At 43.9% G+C, this 15231-nt stretch overlaps 1 protein-coding gene across 1 annotated transcript; it reads left to right on the top strand.

Annotated features, from left to right (window-relative positions):
• The first annotated feature begins 5344 nt into the window (after positions 1–5344).
• On the top strand, positions 5345–12851 carry LOC126161597 (uncharacterized). Its single transcript, XM_049917547.1, has 2 exons — positions 5345–5618; positions 12569–12851. Exons 1-2 carry the CDS (start codon positions 5393–5395, stop codon positions 12733–12735), a joined length of 393 nt encoding a protein of 130 aa, XP_049773504.1. The 5' UTR covers positions 5345–5392; the 3' UTR covers positions 12736–12851.
• Positions 12852–15231: the final 2380 nt, after the last annotated feature.

Raw genomic sequence — 15231 nt, 5'->3', positions numbered from 1 at the left:
GGAATATCAGACTTGCTGTGTGGCTGGATTGAAGAGTTTTTAGCAAACAGAACACAGCGTGTTGTTATCAATGGATAGACGTCTACAGACGTTAAAGTAACCTCTGGCGTGCCACAGGGGAATGTTATGGGACCATTGCTTTTCACAATATATATAAATGACCTAGTAGATAGTGTCGGAAGTTCCATGCGGCTTTTCGCGGATGATGCTGTAGTATACAGAAAAGTTGCAGCATTAGAAAATTGTAGCGAAATGCAGGAAGATCTGCAACGGATAGGCACTTGGTGCAGGGAGTGGCAACTGACCCTTAACATAGACAAATGTAATGTATTTCGAATACATAGAAAGAAGGAATCTTTATTGTATGATTATATGGTAGCGGAACAAACACTGGTAGCAGTTACTTCTGTAAAATATCTGGGAGTATGCGTGCGGAACGATTTGAAGTGGAATGATCATATAAAATTAAATGTTGGTAAGGCGGGTACCACGTTGAGATTCATTGGGAGAGTCCTTAGAAAATGTAGTCCATCAACAAAGGAGGTGGCTTACAAAACACGCGTTCGACCTATACTTGAGCATTGCTCATCAGTGTGGGATCCGTATCAGATCGGGTGACGGAGGAGATAGAGAAGATCCATAGAAGAGCGGCGCGCGTCGTCACAGGGTTATTTGGTAACCGTGATATCGTTACGGAGATGTTTAGCAAACTCAAGTGGCAGACTCTGGAAGAGAGATGCTCTGCATCGCGGTGTAGCTTGCTCGCTAGGTTTCGAGAGGGTGTGTTTCTGGAAGAGGTATCGAATATATTGCTTCCCCCTACTTATACCTCCCGAGGAGATCACGAATGTAAAATTAGAGAGATTCGAGCGTACTCGGAGGCTTGCAGACAGTCGTTCTCCCCGAGAACCATACGCGAGTGAAACAGAAAAGGGAGGTAATGACAGTGGCATGTAAAGTGCCCTCCGCCACATACCGTTGGGTGGCTTGCGGAGTATAAATGTAGATGTATAATTACAGTTGGTCTTATATAAATCACGTGCAATTATTTAATTCTAACACACGGGTCACGTACCCGTGGTCTAGGGGTAGCGTCTTTGATTAATAATCAAAACTTCTTCGGTCCCGGGTTCGATCCTCACCACTGCTCAAATTTTGATAAATAATCAGCATTGGCGGCCGAAGACTTCCGGCATAAGAAGTCAGCCTCATTCTGCCAACGGCCTTGTGAAAGAGGGTGGTGGAGCGGATGGAGGTTCCGGGCACTCTCTTGTCCTAGGGGTGGGAAATTGCCCCTAAAGGCGGAAGAATCAGCAATGATAACGACATGAGGATGCAGAAGGCAATGGAAACCACTGCATTAAAGACACGTAACGTGTATCCGCAGGACATGTGGCCTGTAATTGAAGAAGTGTCATGATGATCTCTCCATTGGAAAAAGATTCCGGAATAGTCCCCCATTCGGATCTCCAGGAGGGGACTGCCAAGGGGGAGGTTACCACGAGAAAAAGATTGAATAATCAACGAAAGGATAACGTTCTACGAGTGGGGCGTGGAATGTCAGAAGCTTGAACGTGGTAGGGAAACTAGAAAATCTGAAAAGGGAAATGCAAAGGCTCAATCTAGATATAGTAGGGGTCAGTGAAGTGAAGTGAAAGGAAGACAAGGATTTCTGGTCAGATGAGTATCGGGTAATATCAACAGCAGCAGAAAATGGTATAACAGTTGTAGGATTCGTTATGAATAGGAAGGTAGGGCAGAGGGTGTGTGAACAGTTCAGTGACCGGGTTGTTCTAATCAGAATCGACAGCAGACCAACACCGACAACGATAGTTCAGGTATACATGGCGACGTCGCAAGCTGAAGATGAACATATAGAGAAAGTGTATGAGGATATTGAAAGGGTAATACAATATGTAAAGGGGGACGAAAATCTAATAGTCATGGGCGACAAGGAATGCAGTTGTAGGGGAAGGAGTAGAAGAAAAGGTTACAGGAGAATATGGGCTTGGGACAAGGAATGAAAGAGGAGAAAGACTAATTGAGTTCTGTAACAAGTTTCAGCTAGTAATAGCGAATACCCTGTTCAAGAATCACAGGAGGAGGAGGTATACTTGGAAAAGGCCGGGAGATACGGGAAGATTTCAATTAGATTACATCATGGTCAGTCAGAGATTCCGAAATCAGATACTGGATTGTAAGGCGTACCCAGGAGCAGATATAGACTCAGATCACAATATAGTAGTGATGAAGAGTAGGCTGAAGTTCAAGACATTAGTCAGGAAGAATCAATACGCAAAGATGGTTGGTTGGTTGTTTGGGGAAGGAGACCAGACAGCGAGGTCATCGGTCTCATCGGATTAGGGAAGGACTGGGAAGGAAGTCGGCCGTGCCCTTTGAAAGGAACCATCCCGGCATTTGCCTGGAGCGATTTAGGGGAATCACGGAAAACCTAAATCAGGATGGCCGGACGGGGGATTGAACCGTCGTCCTCCCGAATGCGAGTCCAGTGTCTAACCACTGCGCCACCTCGCTCGGTAATACACAAAGAAGTGGGATACGGAAGTACTAAGGAATGACGAGATACGTTTGAAGTTCTCTAACGCTATAGATACAGCAGTAAGGAATAGCGCAGTAGGCAGTACAGTTGAAGAGGAATGGACATCTCTAAAAAGGACCATCTCAGAAGTTGGGAAGGAAAACATAGGTACAAAGAAGGTAACTGCGAAGAAACCATGGGTAACAGAAGAAATACTTCAGTTGATTGATGAAGGGAGGAAATACAAACATGTTCCGGGAAAATCAGGAATACAAAAATACAAGTCGCTGAGGAATGAAATAAATAGGAAGTGCAGGGAAGCTAAGACGAAATGGCTGCAGGAAAAATGTGAAGACATCGAAAAAGATATGACTGTCGGAAGGACAGACTCAGCATACAGGAAAGTCAAAACAACCTTTGGTGACATTAAAAGCAACGGTGGTAACATTAAGAGTGCAACGGGAATTCCACTGTTAAATGCAGAGGAGAGAGCAGATAGATGGAAAGAATACATTGAAAGCCTCTATGAGGGTGAAGATTTGTCTGATGTGATAGAAGAAGAAACAGGAGTCGATTTAGAAGAGATAGGGGATCCAGTATTAGAATCGGAATTTAAAAGAGCTTTGGAGGACTTACGGTCAAATAAGGCATAAGGGATAGATAACATTCCATCAGAATTTCTAAAATCATTGGGGGAAGTCGCAACAAAACGACTAATCACGTTGGTGTGTAGAATATATGAGTCTGGCGATATACCATCTGACTTTCGGAAAAGCATCATCCACACAATTCCGAAGACGGCAAGAGCTGACAAGTGCGAGAATTATCGCACAATCAGCTTAACAGCTCATGCATCGAAGCTGCTTCCAAGAATAATATACAGAAGAATGGAAAAGAAAATTGAGAATGCGCTAGGTGACGATCAGTTTGGCTTTAGGAAAAGTAAAGGGACGAGAGAGGCAATTCTGACGTTACGGCTAATAATGGAAGCAAGGCTAAAGAAAAACCAAGACACTTTCATAGGATTTGTCGACCTGGAAAAAGCGTTCGACAATATAAAATGGTGCAAGCTGTTCGAGATTCTGAAAAAAGTAGGGGTAAGCTATACGGAGAGACGGGTCATATACAATGTGTACAACAACCAAGAGGGAATAATTAGAGTGGACGATCAAGAACGAAGTGCTCGTATTAAGAAGGGTGTAAGACAAGGCTGTAGCCTTTCGCCCCTACTCTTCAATCTGTACATCGAGGAAGCAATGATGAAAATAAAAGAAAGATTCAGGAGTGGAATTAAAATACAAGGTGAAAGGATATCAATGATACGATTTGCTGATGATATTGCTATCCTGAGTGAAAGTGAAGAAAAATTAACTGATCTGCTGAACGGAATGAACAGTCTAATGAGTACACAGTATGGTTTGAGAGTAAATTGGAGAAAGACGAAGGTAATGAGAAGTAGTAGAAAAGAGAGCAGCGAGAAACTTAACATCAGGATTGATGGTCACGAAGTCAATGAAATTAAGGAATTCTGCTATCTAGGCAGTAAAATAACCAATGACGGACGGAGCAAGGAGGACATCAAAAGCAGACTCGCTATGGCAAAAAAGGCATTTCTGGCCAAGAGAAGTCTACTAATATCAAATACCGGCCTTAATTTGAGGAAGAAATCTCTGAGCATGTACGTCTGGAGCACAGCATTGTATGGTAGTGAAACATGGACTGTGGGAAAACCGGAACAGAAGAGAATCGAAGCATTTGACATGTGGTGCTATAGACGAATGTTGAAAATTAGGTGGACTGATAAGGTAAGGAATGAGGAGGTTCTACGCAGAATCGGAGAGGAAAGGAATATGTGGAAAACACTGATAAGGAGAAGGGACAGGATGATAGGACATCTGCTAAGACATGAGGGAATGGCTTCCATGGTACTAGAGGGAGCTGTAGAGGGCAAAAACTGTAGAGGAAGACAGAGATTGGAATACGTCAAGCAAATAATTGAGGACGTAGGTTGCAAGTGCTACTCCGATATGAAGAGGTTAGCACAGGAAAGGAATTCGTGGCGGGCCGCATCAAACCAGTCAGTAGACTGATGACAAAAAAAAAAAAAGCACAGGAGTGAGAATACAATGAAATACGGCTGCTAGTGTATAGAAGTCATTGCAACTAGACTCTGCTGCACATTCATGAGTTTTGTACTTATCTCTGTCCTGTGAAACGTAAATTATAGTTAACTCATCATTGCTCGTCATAAATCCTTTTGACATGTCTGTCGGTAGCCGTTGTATCCAACGTTGGAAAAACTGCAGCTCTACTATATGTCTACAGATTTATTGCGCAGATCAGAATCAGAAAATGAGAAAAGTGAAATAACAAAAGTTCCGCCCAGACCCTCAGCATAACTCCGTAGATGGAGTGTTCCGACGCAAAGCTCTTCCCACTGCACTGATGGTGCCGTACTAAATGTTTATACTTGTTGACCACAGAGTTGCCAAACTGCCTTTTTTAGCGGTCATTTTCCACCGAAACTATGCACATGACACTTTTTATACTGTAAGTGTAAATGAATTTTTTTCACCCTGTACGACAGATTAGATAAGATCGTGTTTCAAGAAAAAGAAAAAAACTAAGACGTTGTGAAATAACGATTACTGTGAATTGGTGTGAGCTAATTAGTGTTCACTGTACTCCATTAGCACATTCTTGAAGTGTACTCGCAAACAACATTCTTCTTCCAGTAACGATAACGTATCCGGTTCGCAACGCCGTGTTCCTATAAAAGACCCTACGTTTTCCTGCTGCTTTACAGTACCTCGTCCAGCCGGAGACCGTCTGCAGTATCAGCCGAACAGAGAGATGTCGCGCCTTTTGCTGCTGCTCGTAGGGTCCTATCTGCTCGTGTTCTGCGCGCAACAAGTCGCCGCCGAAGACGACTCCAACCCGGACGATGACGACGACTCCGATGACGGAAGGCCGTGTCCAGAATGGCAGCCCGAGGGTCCTGAGGGAGGGGAGGAGCCTGAAGGGATCAGCGGTATCAACTTAACGTCGCAAGAAACCGAGGACGCACCTCCTAGCCAGGGTAGAGTTACCAGCTTTAATACTCACTCGTTATAAAATACGATACGCATAAGTTCTCCAGCCGTATGGTTCTAATTAATCGTATGGTAGAGGGTTCTAAAATGAGTATCATGATACGGAAAGGAAGATTATTTTTAACGACCTATCAATGGCGAGATAGTTTATTACTGGGAAGAAAATCGCCTGTGATCTTTGTAAAGGAACCCTCACGTCTTTTGACTTTAGCGATTTAGAGAAGTCACAGGTAACTCAATCTACACTATTGGCCATTAAAATTGCCACACCAAGAAGAAATGTAGATGATAAGCGGGTACTCATTGGAGAAATATACTAGAACTCACATGTGATTACAATTTCACGCAATTTAGGTGCATAGATCCTGAGAAATCAGTACCCAAGACAACCACCTCTGGGCTAATAACGGCCTTGATACGCTTCGGCATTGAGTCAAACAGAGCTTGGATGGCGTATACAGGTATAGCTGCCGATGCAGCTTCAACACGATACCACAGTTCATCAAGAGTAGCGACTGGCGTATTGTGACGAGCCAGTTGCTCGGTCACTATTGACCAGACGTTTTCAATTGGTGAAAGATCTGGAGAATGTGCTGGCCAGGACAGCAGTCGAACATTTTCTGTATCCAGAAAGGCCCGTACAGGACCTGCAACATGCGGTCGTGCATTATCCTGCTGAAATGTAGGGTTTCGGAGGGATCGAATGAAGGGTAGAGCCACGGGTCGTAACACATCTGAAATGTAACGTCCACTGTTCAAAGCGCCGTCAATGCGAACAAGAGGTGACCGAGACGTGAAACCAATGGCTCCCCATACCATCACGCCTGGTGATACGCCAGTATGGCGATGACAAATACACACTTCCAATGTGCGTTCACCGCGATGTCGCCAAAAACGGATGCGACCATCATGATGCTGTAAACAGAACCTGGAATCATCCGAAAGATGACGTTTTGCCATTCGTGCACCCAGGTTCGGTGTTGAGTACACCGTCGCAGGCGCTCCTGTCTGTGATGCAGCGTCAAGGGTAACCGCAGCCATGGTCTCTGAGCTGATAGTCCATGCTGCTGCAAACGTCGTCGAACTGTTCGTGCAGATGGTTGTTGTCTTGCAAACGTCCCCATCTGTTGACACAGAGATCGAGACGTGGCTGCACGATCCGTTACAGTCATGCGGATAAGATGCCTGTCATCTCGACTGCTAGTGATACGAGGCCGTTGGGATCCAGCACGGCTTTCCGCATTACCCTCCTGAACCCACCGATTCCAAATTCTGCTAACAGTCATTGGATCTCGACCAGCACGAGCAGCAATGTCGCGATACGATAAACCGCGTTCGCGATAGGCTACAGTCCGACCTTTAGCAAAGTCGGAAACGTGATGGTACGCATTTCTCCTCCTTACACGAGGCATCACAACAACGTTTCACCAGGCAACGCCGGTCAACTGTTGTTTGTGTATGAGAAATCGGTTGGAAACTTTCCTCATGTCAGCACGTTGTAGGTGTCGCCACCGGCGCCAACCTTGTGCGAATGCTCTGAAAAGCTAATCATTTGCATATCACAGCATCTTCTTCCTGTCGGGTAAATTTCGCGTCTGTAGCACGTCATCTTCGTGGTGTAGCAATTTTTATGGCCAGTAGTGTAGATGGCCGGAAGTGGATTTAAACCGCCGTTCTCCCACATGTGAGGCTTGTGTCTTAAGACGCATACACACTAAGCCAACGAAGGCCACTGAACGACAGAGTATGGATGCGGCTGAATGTTAGTCGCCATTGCGTTGGCATTTGGCTTCTCATCGACACCAAACGAAAGGCTTGGGACCAAGGGTTTCGGTCATGTGGAATCCGCAGGTGGTTCTGATAAGTTACCTAAATAGCTCATGTGTTGTCATTGTTACAAAGTAGCGTTTGAATTACAATTTCACTGGTCGATATTATGAGGGAATGATTTTAGAAATTCTGATGGAATGTTATCTATCCCTTCTGCCTTATTTGACCGTAAGTCCTCCAAAGCTCTTTTAAATTCCGATTCTAATACTGGATCCCCTATCTCTTCTAAATCGACTCCTGTTAATTCTTCTATCACATCAGACAAATCTTCACCCTCATAGAGGCTTTCAATGTATTCCTTCCAGCTATCTGCTCTCTCCTCTGCATTTAACAGTGGAATTCCCGTTGCACTCTTGATGTTACCACCGTTGCTTTTAATGTCACCAAAGGTTGTTTTGACTTTTCTGTATGCTGAGTCTGTCCTTCCGACAATCATATCTTTTTCGATGTCTTCACATTTTTCCTGCAGCCATTTCGTCTTAGCTTCCCTGCACTTCCTATTTATTTCATTTCTCAGCGACCTGTATTTCTGTATTCCTGATTTTCCCGGAACATGTTTGTACTTCCTCCTTTCATCAATCAACTGAAGTAATTCTTCTGTTACCCATGGTTTCTTCGCAGCTACATTCTTTGTATTTATGTTTTCCTTCCCAACTTCTGTGATGGCCCTTTTTGGAGATGTCCATTCCTCTTCAACTGTACTGCCTACTGCGCTATTCCTTACTGCTGTATCTATAGCGTTAGAGACCTTCAAACGTATCTCGTCATTCCTTAGTACTTCCGTATCCCACTTCTTTGCGTATTGATTCTTCCTTACTAATGTCTTGAACTTCAGCCTACTCTTCATCACTACTATATTGTGATCTGAGTCTATATCTGCTCCTGGGTACGCCTTACAATCCAGTATCTGATTTCGGAATCTCTGTCTGACCATGATGTAATCTAATTGAAATCTTCCCGTATCTCCCGGCCTTTTCCAGGTATACCTCCTCCTCTTGTGATTCTTGAACAGGGTATTCGCTATTACTAGCTGAAACTTGTTACAGAACTCAATTAGTCTTTCTCCTCTTTCATTCCTTGTCCCAAGCCCATATTCTCCTGTAACCTTTTCTTCTACTCCTTCCCCTACAACTGCATTCCAGTCGCCCATGACTATTAGATTCTCGTCCCCCTTTACATACTGCATTACCCTTTCAATATCCTCATACACTTCCTGTATCTGTTCATCTTCAGCTTGCGAGGTCGGCATGTATACCTGAACTATCGTTGTCGGTGTTGGTCTGCTGTCGATTCTGATTAGAACAACCCGGTCACTGAACTGTTCACAGTAACACACCCTTTGCCCTACCTTCCTATTCATAACGAATCCTACACCTGTTATACCATTTTCTGTTGCTGTTGATATTACCCGATACTCATCTGACCAGAAATCCTTGTCTTCCTTCCACTTCACTTCACTGACCCCTACTATAGCTCGATTGAGCCTTTGCATTTCCCTTTTCAGATTTTCTAGTTTCCCTACCACGTTCAAGCTTCTGACATTCCACGCCGCGACTCGTAGAACGTTATCCTTTCGTAGATTATTCAATCCATTTCTCGTGGTAACCTCCCCCTTGGCAGTCCCCTCCCGGAGATCCGAATGGGGGACTATTCCGGAATCTTTTTCCAATGGAGAGATCATCATGACACTTCTTCAATTACAGGCCACATGTCCTGTGGATACACGTTACGTGTCTTTAATGCAGTGGTTTCCATTGCCTTCTGAATCCTGATGTCGTTGATCATTGCTGATTCTTCCGCCTTTAGGGGCAATTTCCCACTGCTAGGACAAGAGATTGCCATGAACCTCTATCCGCTCCTCCGCCCTCTTTGACAAGGCCGTTGGCAGAATGAGGCTGACTTCTTATGCCGGAAGTCTTCGGCCGCCAATGATGATTATTTATCAAAATTTAGGCAGTGGCGGGGATCGAACCCGGGACCGAAGACGTTTTGATTATGAATCAAAGACGCTACCCCCTTTTTTTTAGTTCATTTTGTTCGTTATAGTTCGTTGCAGTTGTTCGTGGCGGACGTCCCCTGACGCTCGTTGAAGTTCGTTATTGATCCATTCACTCAGTTTTTTTATTACAGAGGGTAGCTAACCCTCTGACCGAACACGCTGAGCTACCGTGCCGGCATCCCTAGACTACGGGGTTGTTAAAGTTCTAATCCTAATAATAAAATTCTCAAAGATACATGTCAACGAGAACTTAGATGAAACAAACGAAAAAGATTTGTCAAGAAATCCATTAATGTACACAAAATACAAAGCAGTGGTAGTTGTATATATGGAAGAATGTTTATCCAAATGTATTTAGTCACAGTTTTTAAATTACTTGTCCAATAGATCACATTAATGATGAATGTTAAGATGCGGAACGTGTCAATATAACAGATTTACTATACAAATTACATCAGTAGCCCTATCAGCTTGTTTACTTTTGTCTGAAAGGTGGACGACCCAAGGCTGTCTGTTTAACTCATTACATCTAACTCCCAGCGATTGCAACATCAAACAACAACCACTATAAACATTCGATCTCTACTTAATGCTGTAACTATGAAAGTAATTATGTTACTAATAAATTCACAGTTACCACTAATTATCCATTACAAAATTGAATATGTCTTCAAACCTGTATGGTATTCCATGTTAGAGTCTTTTTCTACATGACAAACTGCCTATTGGCTTCTGTCTCGGGTTCTTCGGCCGACGTTCATCTAATGATTTTTCTGACGTTTCGCCAGCACGAGTGGCATTCTCAAAGCTTCACCCTCCATTGCTGGTAGTGAACTGGAGCCGAGTTCGCGGCCGCAGACTATGAAATTCGCCGACACGGATGTTCTGGCTGTAGAGAAGCACTATCACACGCGCTTGTTCAGAGAAGCTGTAGAAATACAAAAACACGCGAACAGTTTCAACAAGAAAGAGGAAAGCCTTAAGGTAAACGGATCCTGGCTTCCCGTACTGCAGCGAACGACCGTCGTAGGTAGCAAGAGGAGAACCGCACCGGAAATGACCGCGGAGAAGCCCTCTGACGTTGGCGCGCCAGGTACATATAGTCTGCGGCCGCGAGCTCGGCTCCAGTTCACCACCGGCAATGGAGGGTGAAGCTTTGACAATGACAGTCACTCGTGCTGGCGAAACGTCAGAAAAATCATTAGATGAACGTCGGCCGAAGAACCCGATACAGAAGCCAATAGGCAGTTTGTCAACAAGTGGCCACGAAAGCCTTAACAATCTTTTCCTTCATGTCTCATCGAAAACCAGTTGATCATTTAAGGGGTCAGAAGTACTGTTCACTCCATGTGAGAGCTTGCAACAAGAATATACACTGACGGAAAATATCATAACACCACAAAATAATTAATGTAGAGCAATGTAGGTAACGTATTTAAGTAATTAACGTTGAAAGATCACAGTTTAATGTAAGCGCGAGATAAGCCATTGCAAATGTGAAATGCTGGTACATTATCAACCGGTGTAACCCCGAGAATGTTGAATGCATGCATGCAAAAATGCTCGATTGGAGACACATCTGGCGATCGTGCAGGCTAAGCGACAGGTCGACAGTCTTAGAGCGCGTTGGGTTACAACAGCGATATTTGGGCGAGAATTATCCTGCTGGAAACCCCCCCCCCACCCCCCCTCCTAGAATGCTGTTCATGAATGGCAGGTTGAATCACCAGACTGATGTACAAATTTGCAGTCAGCGAGCGTGGGATAACCACGAGAGTGCTCCTGCTGTCATACGAAATCGCAACCCAGCTCGTAGTTTCAGGTGTAGCTCCAGTGTGTCTAGCACGCAGACACGTTGGTTGCAAGCTCTCAACTGGCCTTCTTCTAACCAACACACGGCCACCACTGGCACAGAGGAAGAAACAGCTTTCATCAGAAAACACAACAGACCTCCATCCTGCCCCCCAATGATCTCTCGCTGGACACCACAGAAGTCGAAATTGGCACTGCTTGGGCTTCCGTGGAAGGCAAGCTACAGGTTGTCTGGCTCTTAGCTGTCTCTGAAGTAGCTGATTTCTAACAGTTCGTTGTGTCACTGTGGTGACAACAGCTGCTCAGACTGCTGCTGCGGATGCAGTACGATGCGCTACAGCCCCACACAGAACACGATGGTCTTCCCTCTCAGTAGTGCCAAGTGGCAAGCTGGAGCCCGGTCTTTTTGCGACCGTACATTCCCGCGATCACTGCTAACAGTATTCATGTACAGTGGCTACTTTCCTGCCAAGTCCTTCTGCAGTATTGCAGAAGGAACATTCCGTTCCTGGTAACCTTATTATACGATCTCGTTCAAACTCAGTGAGTAGTTGATAATAGCGTTTTTTGTTGCCTTAAAGGCATTCTTGACTACCATCAACTCACACTGTGCAATCTCAAAGACACCTAAAGCGAAGAGCTTGCAAATGGTTTTCGCATCGTGTCCTTCTGGAACAAAAAATAGTGTTTGAAAGCTGCCCTTGTTGCCCTAGGACTGTATTCCAACCTGTGGTATTCCAGTAGCAGATAACACGTTGTTCAGTGGAATACATGATTTAGTTCCTGCCTTCAGTACGCTAACCTCCTTTCACGTTTCAACGACGGGACTTAATTGCTCTCAGCTGAGGCACACTATTTATAGGCTTTTCGAACTATTTCGAAACCTGTATATTTTCTCTATAAAATTCTCACAGGTTCCACAGTAAACGTAACGTATGTTGGTCTCCTTTATCGATCTGAGTTTTCAGGATATTTAATTTTGATATCAGGAACTACTTCGCTATACACCCTGTAAATTCTCTTCGTGAACTCTGCTGATGTATAATAGATATTAAAATGACGCGTATTGTGTCTTCATATGCTAGCTATTGAATCACACACGCGTTACCTACTGATATACTCTCAAGATTAAGAAAGTGATAGATTTGAATTGTTCATAATATGTAAGTATTTATTGAATGTAAAATTAAATCCAATTGGTCGTCATAAGCGTGTTTGTGCTAATTAGTAGGCCATTAGCATGACTGGAAGTTTTGTTGTGAGCTTCTATTACACAATTTCATTTGTCTTTTTTAGCTGATAGGGCCGCTTCGAGGCACAGGGCCCTTGCGAGGACAGCCGCCCATGCCAAAGCCGCCAAAGCCAGGACAGCAGGCAAAGCCAGGACCGCCGCCAAAGCCAGGACAGTTGCCAAGAAAGCCGGCAGAACAGTGGTGAAAGCTGCCGGCACCCACCACCAGTGATCTACAATATGTCCCTTCTGTAAACAACCAGTGAATGCAATCCATCACTGCGGTGAAACTAGTAACTTATGTATCACAATTGTAATAAGTTATTAAAGGACGATTGTTGCATTTTATATTTACCTTTTTTCTGTTGTCTCCAGAGAAATGATTCCGAATATACGTTGCAATAAATCATCTCCTCACAGAATGTTCTCATAAAACCCAACAATGAAATGATAGTATGGCATTGCGCCTGCCGCAACCCTTATGCTTGTGGATGCTAAGTGCCGTACATACATGGTGAGTCACTCACTGACTGTTGCCACCTAGAATAATTCCGAAACTATGAAATTCAAATGGTTCAAATGGCTCTGAGCACTATGGGACTTAACATCTGTGGTCATCAGTCCTCTAGAACTTAGAACTACTTAAACCTAACTAACCTAAGGACATCACACACATCCATGCCCGAGGCAGGATTCGAACCTGCGACCGTAGCAGTCGCGCGGTTCCGGACTGCGCGCCTAGAACCGCTAGACCACCGCGGCCGGCCGAAAACTATGATAGTAGCTGAAAAGTTTGTGGGACAAATGGTGCATGGGACAATGGGGGCCATAATATGACGTTGGTGTTTTGTCGCTAAGTGGGATCGCTTCAGAGATATGAAGGTCAACTTTGTTTTTTTTTAAATGGGATGCTATAATTTGGTACTTATTTTCTGATAGCGGCTATCGTAACAAGTCCAATGATGTATAACACTAAGGTCTTTGAAGGCCAACGAAGGTCAAAAAGATGGCATGAACGTCCATTTAGAAAAGGTGTTCGAAGTGAGGACCATCGGTATCAGTGCAGTGCTGAAATCTTCTTATCATGGGTTGAGTGGTATTCCTTATCACTTCAGCACATATCGAAGCACATGTTCTGACAATTCTCTCTGGGATATCGTGCAAACAGTAAATATCCGCCTAATACGGCGTATCCATCTAACGTGTCATTGACATGTAAACACCATTCGACGGCTTCACAATGCAACACTAATAGGAACGGTAAGACTGGTATCGTCGAATCAAGCGAATGTGAATGATGTATTCCTTCGAAGAATAAGTCGATATGCTTCTCATTTTCGGAGAATGCCAACGAAATTCCGTGAGAGCTAGAGATTTATACGCTTAAAGATATCCTCAGCGTACTCACCCTATATGTCGTACATTTAAATATGTGTATGATAAACTGAGAACAACTGGATCTTCAACGCATTGGAATCGTGTCCGACAAAAGAAAGTTACTAAAGAGGAAACAGAAATTGGTAGTCTTGCCACTGTGGTTCGAGATCCTTGTGTTAGTACGCGTCAAATCGCAAGGGAATCTGGCATGAGCCAGAGTAGTATCAGTGACCACCAATAATTAACTGGTACAGATTGTATGCGTCGCATTGAACTCTGCCGATGGGATCAACTTCAGATTCAGAGGGATGACACATTTATTAATTTGATTTTATTTACCGACGAGGCTACATTCACGAACCATGGAAATCTTAATTTGCATGACATGCATTATTGAGCAACTGAAAATCCATGTTGGCTGAGACAAATTGCACACCAATAACCGTGATCGGTGAATGTATTATGTAAGATTCTGGAGGACAGAATTATAGGCCGATATTTCATGAAAGGAAATCTTAATGGAAGGAAGCACACTACATTCATGCAAGAAACATTAGGTCTGTTGTTGGCATAAATACCTTGGGAACAAGGAATGTGGTATCGACAAGATGGGTGTCCGCCACATTTTTCACTGATGGATAAAAATTATTTGCAGATATAATTTCCAAATCGTTGGATTGGACGCGGAGGAGATGTGTCGTGGGCGGCTTGTTCGCCAGACTTGACGTCTCTGGATTTTTTCTTGTGGGGCTTCGTAAACGGCATTGTTTATAAAGACGTTCCAACTACACCTAAAGATATACGAGAGAGAATTGTCAGAGCACGTGCTTCGATAATTGCCGAAGCGATAAGGAATACTACTCCATACATGGTAAGAAGATTGCAGCACTGCATTGATACCAATGGTCATCACTTCGAATACCTTCTGTAAATGAACGTTCATGCCGCCTTCGTAACCTTGGTTGCGTTGACCTTCAAAGACCTTTCTGTTACACATCATTGGATTCGTCTCGATAGCCGCTATCAGAAAATAAGTGCCAAACTATAGAAGACCATTAAAAGAAATAAAACAAAGTTGACCTTCATTTCTCTGAAGCCACCCCATCTAGCTACCAAAAACTAACGCCATATATGGCCCCCGTTGTCCTATGCAACTTTTGTCCCACAAACTTTTCAGCTCATATCAAAATTTCGGAGTTATTCTTGGTGGCAATAGTATAGTATCACTTAATTGGTGTGGCGGGTATTAGAGAACATAGATACAATCGAGCCCAAATTCCTTTAATTCAAAAAAGTAAAGGCGTTTTTCAGCTAACATGCTGTTGGCAGCACAGTTTCATTTCTTTTTACC

This window comes from Schistocerca cancellata, chromosome 1 (assembly GCF_023864275.1).
Source record: "Schistocerca cancellata isolate TAMUIC-IGC-003103 chromosome 1, iqSchCanc2.1, whole genome shotgun sequence".
Taxonomy (NCBI): Eukaryota; Metazoa; Arthropoda; class Insecta; order Orthoptera; family Acrididae; genus Schistocerca; species Schistocerca cancellata.
The sequence above is the reverse complement of the archived record's forward strand: the minus strand, read 5'-3'. Positions and strand labels throughout refer to the sequence as shown.